The 15,139-nt window shown below is 56.1% G+C and overlaps 4 protein-coding genes across 4 annotated transcripts; 3 read left to right on the forward strand and 1 right to left on the reverse strand.

Moving 5' to 3' along the window:
• Positions 1 to 616: 616 nt before the first annotated feature.
• LOC131664406 (protein obstructor-E-like) lies at positions 617 to 3,232 on the forward strand. Its single transcript, XM_058935457.1, has 6 exons — positions 617 to 799; positions 1,026 to 1,090; positions 2,044 to 2,238; positions 2,316 to 2,500; positions 2,574 to 2,806; positions 2,953 to 3,232. The coding sequence occupies exons 2-6, from the start codon at positions 1,036 to 1,038 to the stop codon at positions 3,005 to 3,007; spliced, it is 723 nt and encodes a 240-aa protein (XP_058791440.1). The 5' UTR covers positions 617 to 799; positions 1,026 to 1,035; the 3' UTR covers positions 3,008 to 3,232.
• Positions 3,233 to 4,802: 1,570 nt separating this feature from the next.
• LOC131664407 (protein obstructor-E-like) lies at positions 4,803 to 6,889 on the forward strand. The gene is made up of 4 exons (XM_058935458.1): positions 4,803 to 5,108; positions 5,796 to 5,902; positions 5,974 to 6,284; positions 6,559 to 6,889. Exons 1-4 carry the CDS (start codon positions 4,853 to 4,855, stop codon positions 6,584 to 6,586), a joined length of 702 nt encoding a protein of 233 aa, XP_058791441.1. The 5' UTR covers positions 4,803 to 4,852; the 3' UTR covers positions 6,587 to 6,889.
• Positions 6,890 to 7,455: 566 nt separating this feature from the next.
• LOC131664408 (protein obstructor-E) lies at positions 7,456 to 9,370 on the forward strand. The gene is made up of 5 exons (XM_058935459.1): positions 7,456 to 7,724; positions 8,387 to 8,608; positions 8,681 to 8,945; positions 9,018 to 9,152; positions 9,216 to 9,370. Exons 1-5 carry the CDS (start codon positions 7,679 to 7,681, stop codon positions 9,220 to 9,222), a joined length of 675 nt encoding a protein of 224 aa, XP_058791442.1. The 5' UTR covers positions 7,456 to 7,678; the 3' UTR covers positions 9,223 to 9,370.
• A 786-nt stretch (positions 9,371 to 10,156) lies between these two features.
• Positions 10,157 to 14,763, reverse strand: LOC131664405 (protein obstructor-E-like). Its single transcript, XM_058935456.1, has 3 exons — positions 14,545 to 14,763; positions 11,042 to 11,455; positions 10,157 to 10,962 (listed from the first exon to the last, which is right to left on the reverse strand). The coding sequence occupies exons 1-3, from the start codon at positions 14,591 to 14,593 to the stop codon at positions 10,607 to 10,609; spliced, it is 819 nt and encodes a 272-aa protein (XP_058791439.1). The 5' UTR covers positions 14,594 to 14,763; the 3' UTR covers positions 10,157 to 10,606.
• Between the last annotated feature and the right edge of the window lie 376 nt (positions 14,764 to 15,139).

The following is a 15,139-nucleotide window of genomic DNA, read 5'->3' on the forward strand; positions in this document are numbered from 1 at the left end:
GTCTTTCTAAAATTTCTTACATGGTCCAGTGGATCTCGGCTGGAACTTGAAATTAGAAAACAAAAGTAAAAGTCGAGAGACCAATGATATTATTGCCTTTCGTTTTGATTTCGCAACAATTCAACCACCAAAATCAACCTTTTCCATTCATGGCGACGAAACGTCTTTTTCTAGTCGGAGATTTTTAAATTGCCTGCAACCAATCGTTTTCATTAGCCTAGACTGCGAAAAATGTTGAGTGGTCGGCACAATTAGTACGTGGCAGAATCAGTAAAGCGAGGTCATCGCCAATTGGCGCCGAAACGAACATCGAATCAATCGAGTGAACAACGTAAACAACGTATCGATTCATTTTCTGCTGCACACTGCTCATTTGATTTAATTTTCTCTTTCCAACTCAATGGCAAAACTATTACGCTAACCGAATGCTCGCTAGAAACAATTGTTTACGGAAGTATTGGCCGGCGATCGAAGGGCCGGACAAGCGAAAAGAACGAGGAGAAGAAAAGGCGTCATTTCACTGGATGGAAAAAGCATTCTAGACAGCGGCAACTGGATCGCGGTAGAAAGTGGGGAATAAGGCGGCAGTGCGTAGCATGCGCCCGCTGGCTGGGAGGGTTCGCCTCCTCCAAAAAGGTGGGGGCCGGCCAAGTATATCCGACGCAGCGGCTGTCCTCGGCTGCAGTCTTTCGCGCGAGGAGACGACTTTTCACTAGCCGCTCTCTCTGCCTCGTCCTTGCTATATCTCTCACGCTCGACCGACTGACATTTATCATCGAAGCGAGAGATTTTTACCTTTGTAAGTTATACATTTTTATCACCATTGGCTTTGTTCGTTGTAGCTACCGTTCATTCTTATGCGTTTGTCATGTTTTTTTTCTTTTTCTTTTTCATGTTACGTAAAATTATCGTTCTCATCCTGATTCGCGTGCAATGTGCAAAAGTCTTTAAATTGATTGATTGACCTTGTTGACATCTATAAATTCACGCGATTTTTTACTTTACAATCTCTTTACTTTCAACAGAAGACTTAAAATGACCAAAGCGTGCGTAATCCTTTCTTGCCTGTTGGCCGTCGTGGCGTCGACTCGTAAGTATCATTTTTCAAATATCGCTCTAGTCGATAATGCCGTATAGCAACAACTCGCACAAATGGAATAAACGAAAATTGAAAAAAAGCAAAGAAAAGAAAATAAAGGAAAAGCCAGCCTCGAACGCGATTGCGAAAGCAGGCAGTTTGGAAAGAGGAACTGAACGGCGCGTCGCCGCGTCGCCGCGGACGAGTGCCGCGAGGGGTGTTGCGCGAGTCGCAGAACAGAGCTCGCTGGCTCGAGCCGAGGAGAAAAGATGCACAGAGTTGGCGCGGAGAAAGGCAATTTCGCCGGCTGTACGTGGAGCGCAGCGAGTCAACGACCTTCCTCTTCGTTTGCGCGCTTTTGCGTAACGCTCCCCGGCATCATTAGCCTAGCGCGCACGTATGACACTGCGCGCCGTTAACAGCTCCATTTTTAGCCGCGCCACGCCGGATCGAAAGTGAAACCCATTTGCAGGCGCCGCCGCCCGGCTCGCCGCTAATCCGGCTGACGCGCGATACTCGGACTCGTCGTGCCGACGCCAAGAATTTGCGTGCGGCTCGGCGATTTCCGCGAAAAACTTTCATCGGCGACTCGAAGTGGTACTGGACACGTTCACCTTCGACGCGAAGGAAAGAAAAAGGAAGGATATAGAGTGCGAAGCACATAGACGCGCGAGCGCTAGTCCAAGGGGCATGTTCGCTCGCGCAGAAATGCGTGCGCGCGATACGTGTACGTGCGGCGTGGCCGGGCGCGCGCACTTTCTAAAGCGTAAACGTCCGCCCGTAAGAGTTACGTAAAATAATTTCGAGCTTACGGCAGCAGGCAGCGGCGGCAACCGCTCGAGAATCGAAAGCCAAACGGGACGTATGGAAAATTCGCGCGAAACGCGTTTGATCGCGCGGAAGCTCGCCGCGGCGGACGCGCCGTACCCGGGGAAGGGCTGACGCTCCTGGACCCTTGCACGCAGATGGCGCCTTCAACTGTCCGAAGGACGACGGCCAGTACGAGGACGCGAAGCAGTGCGACAAGTACTACGAGTGCATCGACGGTCTGCCCATCGAGAAGTACTGCCCGGACGGCCTCGTGTTCGACCCGCTGAACCGCAAGGTCAACAAGTGCGACCACGTCTTCAACGTGGACTGCGGCGACCGACTCGAGCTTCGTAAGTGGATGGACGGAACTGGAGGCGGGACGAGCGACGGCGATATTCTGACGGGTTGACCTTTCGGGTGCCAACAGAGCCACCACAGCCGACCAAGAAGTGCCCGCGTAGAAACGGCTTCTTCGCCCATCCCGACCCGTCGGTCTGCAACGTGTTCTACAATTGCATCGACGGCGAGGCCGTGGAGATCACCTGCACCACCGGACTTCACTTCGACGAGTACAGCGGCACCTGCGTCTGGCCCGAAAGCGCCGGAAGACAGGTAGGGAGCACGCGATCGTCGAGGAACAACGAGAAATAAAGAATCAACGGTTGCCTCCTTGGTACGAACGCAGGGCTGCGGAGTCGTAGGCAAGAAATTGTCGGACGGTTTCGAGTGCCCGAAGGACGCTGGCGTCGACAGTCGCGGCATCGCCGTGGATCACCCCAAGTTCGCTCACCCGGAGGACTGCCAGAAGTTCTACGTCTGCCTGAACGGAGTGACGCCGCGCGAGCAAGGCTGCAGCGACGGGACCGTCTACAACGAGGAGCAGCAGAGATGCGACGCGCCCGAGAACGTGCCCGGATGGTACGTACTGTTGCGCCTGAATAATCGCCACTGCCGAGGAGCCCCGGCACGCGCTGCCCGATTCGAGAACTCGATTGAGCTTTCGCCGAGCAACGGGGGGAGGCACTGTTACTATACACATGTATCTATCTCTTTCGATGTTGCAGCGAGGACTGGTACAAGGACGACGATAAGAAGCCGCAAATCGGCCATCGCAATTGATCGTCGCAAGGACCATCGATTTGTCCCGCATCGGGACACCCTACCACGTGACCATTATCTCTCTCGCTCTCTCTTTCATGTACCTTCGTCTTTGTCGTCGAATCCTCTAGATTTGTAAATTCGTTTTTTTTGTTTTTTTCTCTCTCTTTTTTTTTTTTTTTTTTTTTTTTATTATTGTAATTAATAAAATATTAACTCGTCCGAGGTTCTGTGTCCTTTTATTGAGCAACGACCACGGCAAAGAGAATGCGTCGGAATCAAGGACAGTTTTCGGCGAGTTGCGAAATCAAAGGCCGCAACGTCACGTCGATTGCCTCGTTGCACATTTCGACGAGCGACGAGAGAAAGAACCGAGGAAAAGGTGGCGCTCATCTTGACTTCCGAGTGCAGGCTCTCGCTCGACTGCCAAGGATAGCTAGAGAGAGAGAGAGAGAGAGGGAGAGAGGGAGAGAGAGACCTTGTGTAATGTGCATGTATTTATCTCTGGCCAGGGGCGCTCAAGCCGAATTGATACTCGCCGAGCTTTCTCTCGGATGATAAAACGGTTTTCTGTCGCTTTGCTACGTACGACTCGACTCTATATCTATAATAATCTCGTCTCGATTTTTTTCTCTCTTCCAGATGCACGATAGATCGGTAATTGCGCAATCAGTTCCGCTTTCGTGTCGCGGTCACTGCCGGACCTTGACGGGCGGGTCTAACCGAGGACAATTGCGATCATCATTCATGTTCGCCTGTGGTTGATACGAGATCTTTTGTTCATCAGCCACGGCTGTCACCGGGAAAGGCTAATGTTACGTTGCTTTCGATTGAACTTACTCGCGGGCAACTTTTTCGACGGATCGAGTGCATAAGCGCGTATTGCCATAACGAATGTACCGTCAAAGGGGCGTGCGGTATCGGTTTGTTTCCGCGAGTTTCAATCGGCAGAAGCGTAAAAGCACCCATGCTATGGCGTGAAAAAGTTACAAAAACTACGTTATTATATTTTCACTGATTCTTGCGTAAACTCCTTGTGATTCCTCCTCACGCACACGCAAACATGGAAGACTACTCGCTTCAAGACTACATTTGCAGATCAACGAAGAGTTCCACGAGGAAACGTGATTCAACGAAAAACCTGATTATCAATATGTATCACTATGAAATACTGTCGAAAATAAAACTGAATTCGTAGTGCCACAGGTAACTGCAACGCACGATAAGACCGTGCATGTTTTATTGCATTAGGACAGATAAGATGCAAACTTGCTCATTTCATGTTCTCGTTAAGTCAAGTCAAACGGTAAACTATTTATCTAATCGATGCAGCATCCGAGTCGACTCGTATGCGCAGAAACGAAACGAAAAAAAAAAAAAAGAAAAACAAAGAAACACTGAATTTTTAATGTCGTAGCTGAACCGCAGGAATGTAAATTTACGATAAAATAATTCGAGCTTTTTCGCGCCTTTGCGAACTCCAGAAAGCAGCTGCGCGGAAAGGGACAGGGGGCCTTGAGAAGCGCGCCGCGATGCCGATGCGATCGACTGGGAATCGTCCCTCGAGCGACGATATTACGCGGCTCGCGTTGTTATCGCAACGAAAACCCGTTGGTCGCGTCGCCGGGCGCCGCCACGTACACCTACACGCCCGAAAGCACACCGGTCGCGGCAGCCTCCTTCGTCGGACGCTAAGTCCTTGTATAGGTGGAAATAGGTGAATTCGGAGAAAGGGGGTGGGGTGGGGGGAGAAGTGCAGGAGCCAGACGAGGCGCGCGCGCTGGTGTAAAGCGCAGCCGAGCGAAACCAGCGCGCAGTCACAGCAGCGAGCACGACACTGACCGACAGCCGGGAAAAAAAGTCGACATGGGGATCGCCGCAGCCGCCGCCGCCGCCGCCGCCATTCTTGCCCTTTGCGCCAGCGCCTCGGCGCAGTTCAAGTGTCCCGAGCCCAAGGGCTTCTTCGCGGATCCCGAGCAGTGCGACCTCTATTACGCCTGCGTCGACGGCCAGCCGGAGGAGAGGCTCTGCAAGGATGGCTTGGTCTTCAGGGACGACAATCCCAAGAAGGAGCTTTGCGACGTGCCGGGCAACGTCGAGTGCGGCGACCGGACCGCTCTGCGTGAGTACCCGCCGCCTCTCTCGCTCGGATCGCGTTGACGAGCGGCCCTCGAAACTCGTCGCCACGGCGAGTTGAACGCTCTTTCTCTCCGCGATTACGTCAAGTATTACCGTGCGATTCGCCACGATTCACTCGCGCGCCGCGCATATGGAATAGCTGCTCGCGACCAACACGTGCGCTCGATGCGCTTTCCTCGCCGGTTACGTTATTTCTTGGCGGCGTAATGCTTTTTTCCCCGCGTTTCTTGCGATTCAACTGCGTTCGGAAACGAATTGGGACACGGTGCACGCAAACGCCACCGTGCGTATTTCAACAGATCGTTCTTTAACGCGACAGCGCTGAAATAAAAAAACAAACATTTTTTCTTTCTTCGTTCGGTGGTTTTCCGAGGTAAAGCCAATTTCAATTCGCACATTCGCCCATTCGCACGCGCTTGCGCCGGGGCAACGTTATTTGCGCTCAACTTTCGCCGGTTTCAGCCGCGAAAAGTTCGCGAACGACCCCCCCCCCCCCCATTCCATCTGTTGTGCGCGCGGCAAACCGGTCCTCCCAAGGCTCCTCTCCGTTTTTGAGAGTAAAAAAAATTAGCTGCACGTGGCACGATCCTTTTATCCTTGTGACGCATCAACAGCTACCCTTTCCTTTAAAAAACTTGTCATCGACGGATCGACCGATCTCGTTTCGCAGAGGAGCCGCATCCATCGGCAATGTGCCCGCGTGCCAATGGATACTTCAAGCACGAGGATCCCGCGTCCTGCGATAAATTCGTCAACTGCATCGACGGCGTCGCTCAAGTAAGGATAAAGACGAGAACGATCCAAGATTTTAATCGTGGCGCAAGTGAAACGTAAACACGCGTGCACAGGTAATGCCATGTCCACCGGGTCTCGTCTACGAGGAGAAGAAATCCGGCTGCGTGTGGGCGCCGGACGCCACGCGGCCGTGCCACGACGCCAAACGCGAGGTTCTCGACGACGGTTTCAGCTGCCCGGTCGGCGACGTCATCGGACCCGGCGGTCGCGTGCTGCCCCACCCGACGTACCCGCATCCCGAGGACTGCGCCAAATTCTACATCTGCCGGAACGGCATGGTGCCGCAGAAGGGTCAGTGCGAGGAAGGCCTCGTCTACAACGAGGACATCTTCAGGTGTACCGAGCCTGAAATCGTTCCTGGATGGTAATTCGAGGATCGCCCTCAATGCCGGTCACTCGAGCCGACGCTTGCGTAACGCCGGCAAGCGGCTCTACTCGGCAGGGGGAGCTCGACGAGCGGCTATTCGCGGACGGGAAAGGCCGCGGTCCGCCAAGGGCGAGTGCCGTTTCTTCTTCGATATTCCCGCTTGAAATTCTCTCGAGCCGATTCTCACTCGCGCGGAAGCAGCCGCTCGCTCCAGACTTCGCCTGGCCCCGCTCGGTTCCCGCTCTCCACGAGTTCTTTTTCTTGTTCCCAGTGAGGACTACTACAAGGGCAAAAACTAGGATGCGCGAGGGAAGCCGAAGCCACTCTCGAGAGACGTCACACGTGACCGAGCTGCTGCCGCTGCTGCTATGGCTGGGACAGCTGCGTCCAACTTGTAGTCGCTAAGCTTGCGCTTCGTTGCGCAATCGTTCTCTTTCATTGCCACACTTTGAACTGAGTTATTTACCCGACGGCCGACTGAAAATTTCTAAAGAAAGTTACGTGCAACTTCATTGATGTAGCCAATAAGTTATTCCATATGTGCATCTTCGAACTATATACTACTTCGCACGAATTATATACATAAGTAACTTTATTTATAATACATGTGGAAATAAAGAACTCCAATAAAAGATGAAAGCAGACGCGAATTCGTGTACTGGCGTGTGCGTCGGATGAAAAAAACAAGTCATAAAATATTGATTGCGTAAGCGCGGCTGCGCGCGTCGTGGGCTATTATACGCCGGGATAACAACGGGGTACTGGAATGCGAACCGATACCTGCGCCTATTCTTATATGCCTACGCACGGTGAAAGTTGAATTGCGCTACATGCGTGTGTCAAGCATCTTGTCGAACAATTGTCCCCGCTGTGAATTTCCCATCGGCGCCCGGCGCTCCGTTGTCTGCGTCTCTCGGCCTCGCGCATTCCATTGCCGCGAGAAAGAGCCACGACGAGCCTTCGGATGATTGGCCCGTGCTGCCGTTGGAGCACGACGGCCAAATGCTCGCGAGCCGCGATTGCCGCACTCGACGCCACCGCACGGGGCGTCGAGTCAACGCGCGGCCCGTGAACGCGCGAGACGATCGTTCCCCCCCCCCCCCCCTTACTGCCGAAAAATGGAAATGAAAATGCATAAATTAATCGAGCGCCCTGAGGGTACCCACGCTCCGCGAAAGCCTGAAACACGAGCATAAAAAGAGCGACTGAGAGAGAGTGGGGTCGTGGCTGGTCCCCTGGTCGCGCAGGTGAAGGGGATATCGGCCGAGCTCGAGGCCGCGGTGCGCGCCGCCAAGCAGCCGACAGGAACGCAGTACACCGAGCCGACGAAATTGATCAGTTGTGCGCGAGGTAGCGGCGCACCGGATACCAGCTTCGTCGCCGTCTTCGTCATGAACTGCGCCACCCTCGTCCTCGTTGCCGGCACCCTTGCCTACGGTAAGATTTCCTCGTCGTCGAAGCGACCGACGTCGGCCTTCGCTGTCGCGCCGAAACGCCATGCTGCTTTCACTCTGGCGCCCATATGGCGCCGCTCGCACTTGCGCCGCGCGGGGGGCGAACGACAAACGCGTTACGTTTCGGCGACGACGCTCGGCGTGCGGAGCGGCGAGCGACGCGGACTGTCGGACGACGCCGATTCGGAGCTGCATGTGCATCGGCGATCGCGCGCGTCGCGCACGCCACGGTATTCGCGCTCGCTCGCTCGCTCGGCGTGCACGGGCCATTTTCGCCGGCAGGAGAAAGTCCAGGCGACGCGCCAGACGGAGAATTCGGTCGCCCGAAGCGAGAGACCCGCCTCATCAATAATTCACGAGGCGCGCGCGCGTGCCGGGGACGTTACTCATCGCGTCGCCCCGAGGAGCATAACGCGCATTAGCATTCGCGGCCGCGGCGACGCGCTGCTCGGTTGCCTTCCGCGGGCGCGCGGAGTGCACGAGCGAGACGCTCCTCGGATTGCCATGCAAGGCGTTGGACGTCCGCTCGGGATCGCGATAACGGCTGATACACCCGGCCGGACGCGCATGAAATTTTCATCGCCGCGACGGCCGCGCGCTTGGCGTGCTCGGCACGCTCATCGCGCGGCCCTCGATCTGACGCAGCCGAGGCGGCGAGCTTCCTCCCCGGCGCGCCCAGCTGCCCCGACCCCCACGGCGTCTTCGCCTACGCCCATCCGGAGGACTGCCATGCGTTCTTCCTCTGCACCAACGGCACCCTGACGCTCGAGCGCTGCGAGAACGGACTGCTGTTCGACGGCCACGGCGCGGTGCACAACCACTGCAACTACAACTGGGCCGTGGACTGCGGCAAGCGCTTCGTCGACCGTGAGTACATCCAACTTGCGCCGAGCGCACTCGGAGCGACGCGGGGATCACGCTCGGCTGATCACCTTGCAGCCACTCCGCTGAGCTCGGCGGCCTGCGAGTACCAGTTCGGCATCTACCCGGACAGCGACTCGTGCAGCACCACCTACACCAAGTGCGCCTACGGCGAGCCTCACCAGGCCCACTGCGACCCTGGCCTCGCCTACGACCACAAAAGCCACACTTGCGTCTGGCCCGACCAACTGATACCCCTCTGTAACCCCGAGGCCGTCGTCGGCTTCAAGTGTCCCAGTCATCCGCCCAACGGCGCCGCCGCCAGATTCTGGCCGTTCCCCAGGTTCGCCATGCCGTCCGCGGCTTGCTCGCCGGTCCGCGCTCCGTCGACTGAATTTCCCGATGACTCTTGTAGGTTCCCGGTGCCGGGCGACTGCGGTCGCCTCGTTACCTGCGTCGAGGGACACCCGCGGCTCGTCACTTGCGGCGACGACAAGCTCTTCGATTCCGAGACGCTCAGCTGCCTGGACCAGGACGAGCTGCCTCACTGGTAATATTTGCAAGCGATCGCTCACCGATTGCTGCTTCATCGATGCTTCCCTTTTCTTTTCAGCGCATAAAGGCCAACCCGAACGCAACGCGAACAGTCGGGAGAAATTTCGCGGCTACGCCGGATGGGCTTTTTTCGTGACAGCGTCGGACTCGTATCAATGGGAGAAATTTCGCGAAAGCGTGGCACCTGGACTCGTTCCCAGAGTTCGCTTGTAATCAAACAAAAGTACAAACTCAAATAAAAGTAAAAAAAGATAAAAAAGAAAAAAAAGAAGAATGATACGCTGCTCTCGGGTGCGTGTGCTCGCTTCGAGGCGTACATTATTTCTCGTCACTTCTCCCCGCAACAACCGGCACGTCACGACACAACGAAATATTATCTCGTTAATCCCTCGTGAAACGCTATTTACAGCTCTGGAAGCATAAAATTCACCGTTTACGTTATGTAAACTGCCTGGCGATAAACTTTTTCTTTATCAATCGCCGTCCAATAAAGCTAAGAACGAATGGTCGCGGTAAATTCATCCCGCGATCACGAGAACGAGAAAAAGTTGGTGAATCGCGGAAAATTGGCTAAAGGAGAAAAAAAAACCAACAAACGGGGTATGCAGTCCGCAAGTACGATTCCAGTCTCATTGCGCAAGATAGAGAGTTTCCGATCTGCAGTGACGTAAAGCACTCGAGCACGTTTTAACGTCGGCCAAACGGGCCTAGGCAACTTTTTTTCTTTCCCATTGCTATCCAGACGGCGACAAATTTTTGATGTCTGTTGGATTATACGCCGTTGCGCAGCGTTCCAGCTTGCGCAATCTCATTTAGCATTTCCTCGAATGACGGATGATAATCGTACGATGGATCGTTCGCTTGTCGTTTGTTTTCGATTCAATTTAAATATATCATTTTATTACACAAAAACAATAATAAAAGTAACTAAAATAAATATACTTTTCACAATGAAAACGCATCATAATATGGTATAATAAAGTGTTTAGATTGTCGGAATTTCGGACGCGTTGCGTCGGACGAAGAGACAAAAGAAAAGTGTATAGGAGGAACTCGAATCTTACATTAGCCTCGTGTATCTCTAGAGTGTTATATGAGAGGAAGGGTAAATAATAAAACTGCTATGCAAAGATCAGCGAATAGTTGATAATGAGCGTGCGTGCGTCCAGTCGCGTCCTTAAAGTTACATCCGAACTACTGGATAAGGTCATCATAATCGTTTAAAAGTTAAAACTGCACGTCTCTGACGGGATCTCTCGTCGGAAGAAGCTTACAATGCGATCGTCGATCGATCGACGAGTCCAAATGAAAGAACGACAGTAGTACATCCAACACTGTAATTTCCACATTGGAACCGCTGGTCGAACCGATCGAACCAATGGCAGTGCAACCCTGATCGGAAAAGAAAATCCTCCTTCAGCCTACAATCTACGGGCTCGCGCGTTGGACTCAGTTCCTGTTGCGCTGCTGCTGATGATGCTGCTGCTGCTGCTGCTGCTGCTGCTGCTGCTGAGCCCTTAACGAGATCGGAATGGCTCCGTGCGGCAACGGCGCGACGCCGGGTGGCAGGTTCTCCTCCTCCGGGTCCTGCTGGTTGTTGTCGGGCAGGTCGCCCTCGAGGTTCGCCGGCGTCGTCGGCACGTCGCAGTCCTCGGTCGGCGGCACCACGCAGCGCAGCGAGCGCCGGTCGAACACCAGCATCGCCGGGCAGCGCTGCAGCCGCGGGTAGCCGCCCTGGCACTGCCAGTAGCGGTTGCACGACTTGCCGAGCGGCACGTTGCCGTTGGCGTCGTCGTTGCACAGCGCTGCAATCAGAAGCGCGACAGAGGCCTCGTCAGGGGCGGGCGTCCCGCGACGGAGCGACGGAGCGACGGAGATACTCACGGTGCTTCTGGCAGCCCTCCACGTTCTCCGGCCAGTCGCAGGATCGCGAGCGCTCGTTGTAGAGCAGTCCGCCGATGCAGAGCTGCTCGGTGGCCGTGCCGTTCCAGCACGTCCAGTACCTGGTGCAGCTGGTCTCGTGTCCGAAGATGCCGTAGAGCCAGTCGCAGTGCTCGGCGCCGATCGGCGGGTTCGCCTGGCGCTTGCCGTCGCAGTAATTGGCGCGCCACGGGTAGTCGCAGCCCTCGGTCACGCCGCGGTGCTTGCCGGCGAACACCAGCCCGTTCGGGCAGTCGAACAGCTCGGCCCTGCCGTTCACGCACTCCCAGTAGCGGTCGCAGTACTCCAGGTCGCCGACCACGCGGGCCTTCGTCTGGCACGGGTCCTCCTGCTGCTGCTTCTGCCCCAGCGCAGTGCCTGCGAACCGAGCGCGCGCACTTGGCCAATCAGCCACCGGCTCCGACGCGAGCGGACCTTCTCGGAGCGCCTAATCAACGAGCAGCGAGCCGCGAGCCGCGAGCCGCGCGGTCAAGTTTACGACGCGGCAGAGGCGACTCGTCGGGCTTCGCTCGCGCGCCTGCCGATGCCGTAAGACCGGACCGCGGTGCAAGTGGATTACCGGAGAAAGGATTTCTCCGGATGCGCGTGCGCTCGCGCCGTAAATGGGCCCTTTTTTCTCTCGAGCGAGACCCGTTCTACTTCTTTCTAGACGGATATCTGTACTTTCCATATTACTCAATCAGCCGTGATCGCATTCGCTCGATTGAATATCCCCGTGTGTTATGCCACCAAAAGAAAGCGTCGACCCGTCGGAATAAATTTGCCTGGCGTAGCTGACACTGATCGACGAGTGTGCAGCCCATCTTGCTCGCGTCTCTCGAAATATCCGCCGACGATTCCGTTGCCCGCGAGCACCGCTCGGCCGGTCGAACTCGCCCGTCGCGCGCCGCCAATTTCACCGGGGAATTTTCCAGGCGTCGCCGATATCATTTTGCCCGCCGCGGCGAAGCCGTTTCACTTCCGCGCGGCGCGGGCAATCGGGAAAAATCTTCGGCGGCCGTCGGCGCGAGGCAGGCCCCGTTGAAAAATGTTGGGAAGCGTGTGCGCGCAGCGCTCCCATAAGAGAATCGTTTTAGGGGGAGCGGTGAAAGTTCTCGCTCTCTCTCTCTCTCTCTCTCCTTCTCTAGCCTTGACTTGCAACCTTCGCGCTCATTATGCAGAGCCGCGATTAATCGATGCGCACCCGCGAAATTAGACGACGCCGCCTTTCCTTTTCTCCGTTCGGATACGCGTACGCACGGACCGACTGCAGAGGTAAATGTACCGGCGCCGAGCACTTTCTATGGGCGGCCGTTCCACATGTCGACGGATGACGGTGAGCGTCGACGCCTTGATTACACCGCGGCCGCTGTCCGTTTGCACGCGCGTCGTCGATGTCGTGGCTCCTTTGCTTCTTCCCGCTCGCGTCGTTGGTAACGACTTGGAGCTGAAATGTTTCGGGGAAGCGTTCCGATAGGCTCGTTACGTAAGCCCTGCCTCGGTTTTTCACGCTGACGGGTCTGCTTAAAATGAATAGAAAGTCGGCACCGCCATCGAGTGACAAAGTTAGGAGATGACGGACGCGTCTTTGCGATCCATGACTTGAATGACCCGATGAGAAAAGCGAGAGAAAAAAACAAGCGACACAGAGCGTAATGAGGCGGAAAAACCTGTGCAGGTAGATAATAAGTGGGATCGGCCAGGCAGCGCCGAAACTTGAAATGTCGGTTCGCTTACGTTACAGCAGCTTCGGGGCGCATTATGTCGATCTTTAATGAGTTTATTTATCGCGAAAGGCAAAGAAAAAAAAAGGAAAAAAAAAAGAAAAAGGGTCAATCGAACGGCGCGGCGTGTCGGGGGAAAGGAGATGGCTATTTCGACGCTGCAGAGCAACTTTTATACAGGTCGTAAAAGTCGGCGCATTGAGCAACTGCGACCGGAACTGCCGTGGACATAATTCGCGCAGAGAGACAGAGAATTATATCTGCGATTAGAGGCAGAGCGAGAGAACAGCGTCTCATTATGTCACTCGCGGCGGAGTCTATAAGAATCCCATTGTGCCGACGTCGGCGGGCTGCGCAACAAAAGCTGACCTATCGAATCTCAACAAAGGGTCCGATCGGCCTCTCCGTGGCGGGGGTGCGGTACGTTGCAAAATCGGCGTCGGTTTCTCATGACGGAGAGAGGATATGAACTTTTCATGAGGCAACCGCTTGCCTCGTTACCCCCTTGCGTAAGAGGCCGCTGGCGCGTTTCGCAATGGAGGCGCGCGAGGCGTTGTCGGCGAGCGAGAACGAGCCGCAGGAGGAGAGGAAGACGCGGCGGAAGCTCACCTCGCTCTAGCGGGACTTGGTCCGCTCGTCGCGGACCGGCCGCCGTCCGAGCTGCATCCCAGCGACCGCCTCGTCGTCGTCGCCGACGCCGGCGAGCGCCGCCGACACGGCCAGCACCAGGCGGTCGTAGACGCGGCCGAGCAGCACCAGCGCGATCAGCGCAATCGCGAAGGCCGCGAAGCTGAACTCCATGCCGGCTCGTCGGCGGACGACTGACTCGTACTGACGTACGCGGACGGAGGCCGAGGGGAGCGTAACCCGAGGTGCGCGCGACACCCGACACCGCGCGCAAAGGCGTCGCCGCGGCGTAAGCCGATCGCACCGCGCGCGACCGCGGCCGGCTCGTCGGGGTCGACGCACCCCCGAGCGAGTCGCACGCTCGGCGCGCGCCTGACCAAACTCGTCCGTCACCACTGAGAGTCCCCGCGAGCGCGGAGAGAAAACGCGCTCCTCGGCGAGAATCGAGGCGCGGCAAAGGCGTTCTCTCGTCGTTTCTATTGCGCGCGGAGGAAGCTGGAGCAGGAGGCGGCGGTCCGTAAATCGTCGCTCGAGCCCGTGAATCGGCGATCGCCGCGGCTTTTCACTTGTTTAGAGAGCGCTCTTGCCGCCGCTCGTTGGTCCATCTCGAAGGATCTACGAAGGCGCGAGCGCATGTGTGTGAGCTACTTTCATATTTTCACCGATCGCGCGGCAGCGGCGGCCGCGGAGAAAGTGCCTCCTTTCGCGAAACTCACGGCGGACGGACACCGCTTCCACGAGCGATATTCCACGCGGATGTCGCTCGGCGCGGAGTCGCCGGCGCGAGCGAGCGAGCCCTTTCCTCGTTAGCCGTGACTTTGATTTCGCGCCGCGCGAGAACAAGCGGAGGGAGAAGAGAGAGAGAGAGAGAGAGAGAGAGAGAGAGAGAGAGGGTGAGGATGCGCCGCGGCCGCGCGCGTCCCTCAAAGGGAAGAGCGATTTACGTAATGCTCGTGAGAATTTTCGTGGAATTTACGTAATCGGCGTCGCCGCGGCGCTGCTCAAAATCGAATGCACGGGCCGAAAACTTTCTAACGAGACGAGCGAGCGTGAAACCGGTTCGGATCGCGTGGCGTGAGCTCGTCGCGATTAAGTCAAACAAAGGGACGGACTCACCCTGCAGGGTAGCGATGCCCAGCAACAGTATCGTTCGCCAAGTCTGCATGGCTCCGCTCTCGTTTGTTCCACGCGAGAGCCAACGAATGAAACGAGAGAGGAAGAGCGGACGGAGCGTCTGTGTTGTTTGGCGGAGGTGCGCGCTGCTCGCTGGCTCGCTCTAGGCTTGTTGTCGTCTTGGCGAGAGTAGCGTACGAAATAAAGCTCCGAACAACGAAACGCGCCTGCTCTCTCTCTCTCTCTCTCTCTCTCTATCTCTCTCTCTCTCTCTGGCGCTCTCGCGCCGCGAGTTCAGTCCGAACGGGAGGTGGGATATATCGTGCACACACACTCGAGCGCCCGGCAGCGACGTCGTCGTCCTTCTTCGCGCTCGCGCGGGGATATACCTGCGGCTCGCTTTGACGAGTGCAACGCACGAGCGAGCCGACCGAAAGAGAGAGTTTAATGGGTGTGAAGGATTTTCGTCGTGGGGAGAAAGAAAGAGAGAGAGAGAGAGAGAGCGAGAGAGACGCGCGCACACACACATACATACACGCAGGAGCCCCACTCACTTTCCGTCCTCTCGGAACGGCTACGCGCGGGGCACCCGCGCCAG

The sequence above is a fragment of the Phymastichus coffea genome, unplaced genomic scaffold, assembly GCF_024137745.1.
Source record: "Phymastichus coffea isolate CEN01 unplaced genomic scaffold, Cenicafe_Pcof_1.1 PCOF00044, whole genome shotgun sequence".
NCBI lineage: Eukaryota > Metazoa > Arthropoda > Insecta > Hymenoptera > Eulophidae > Phymastichus > Phymastichus coffea.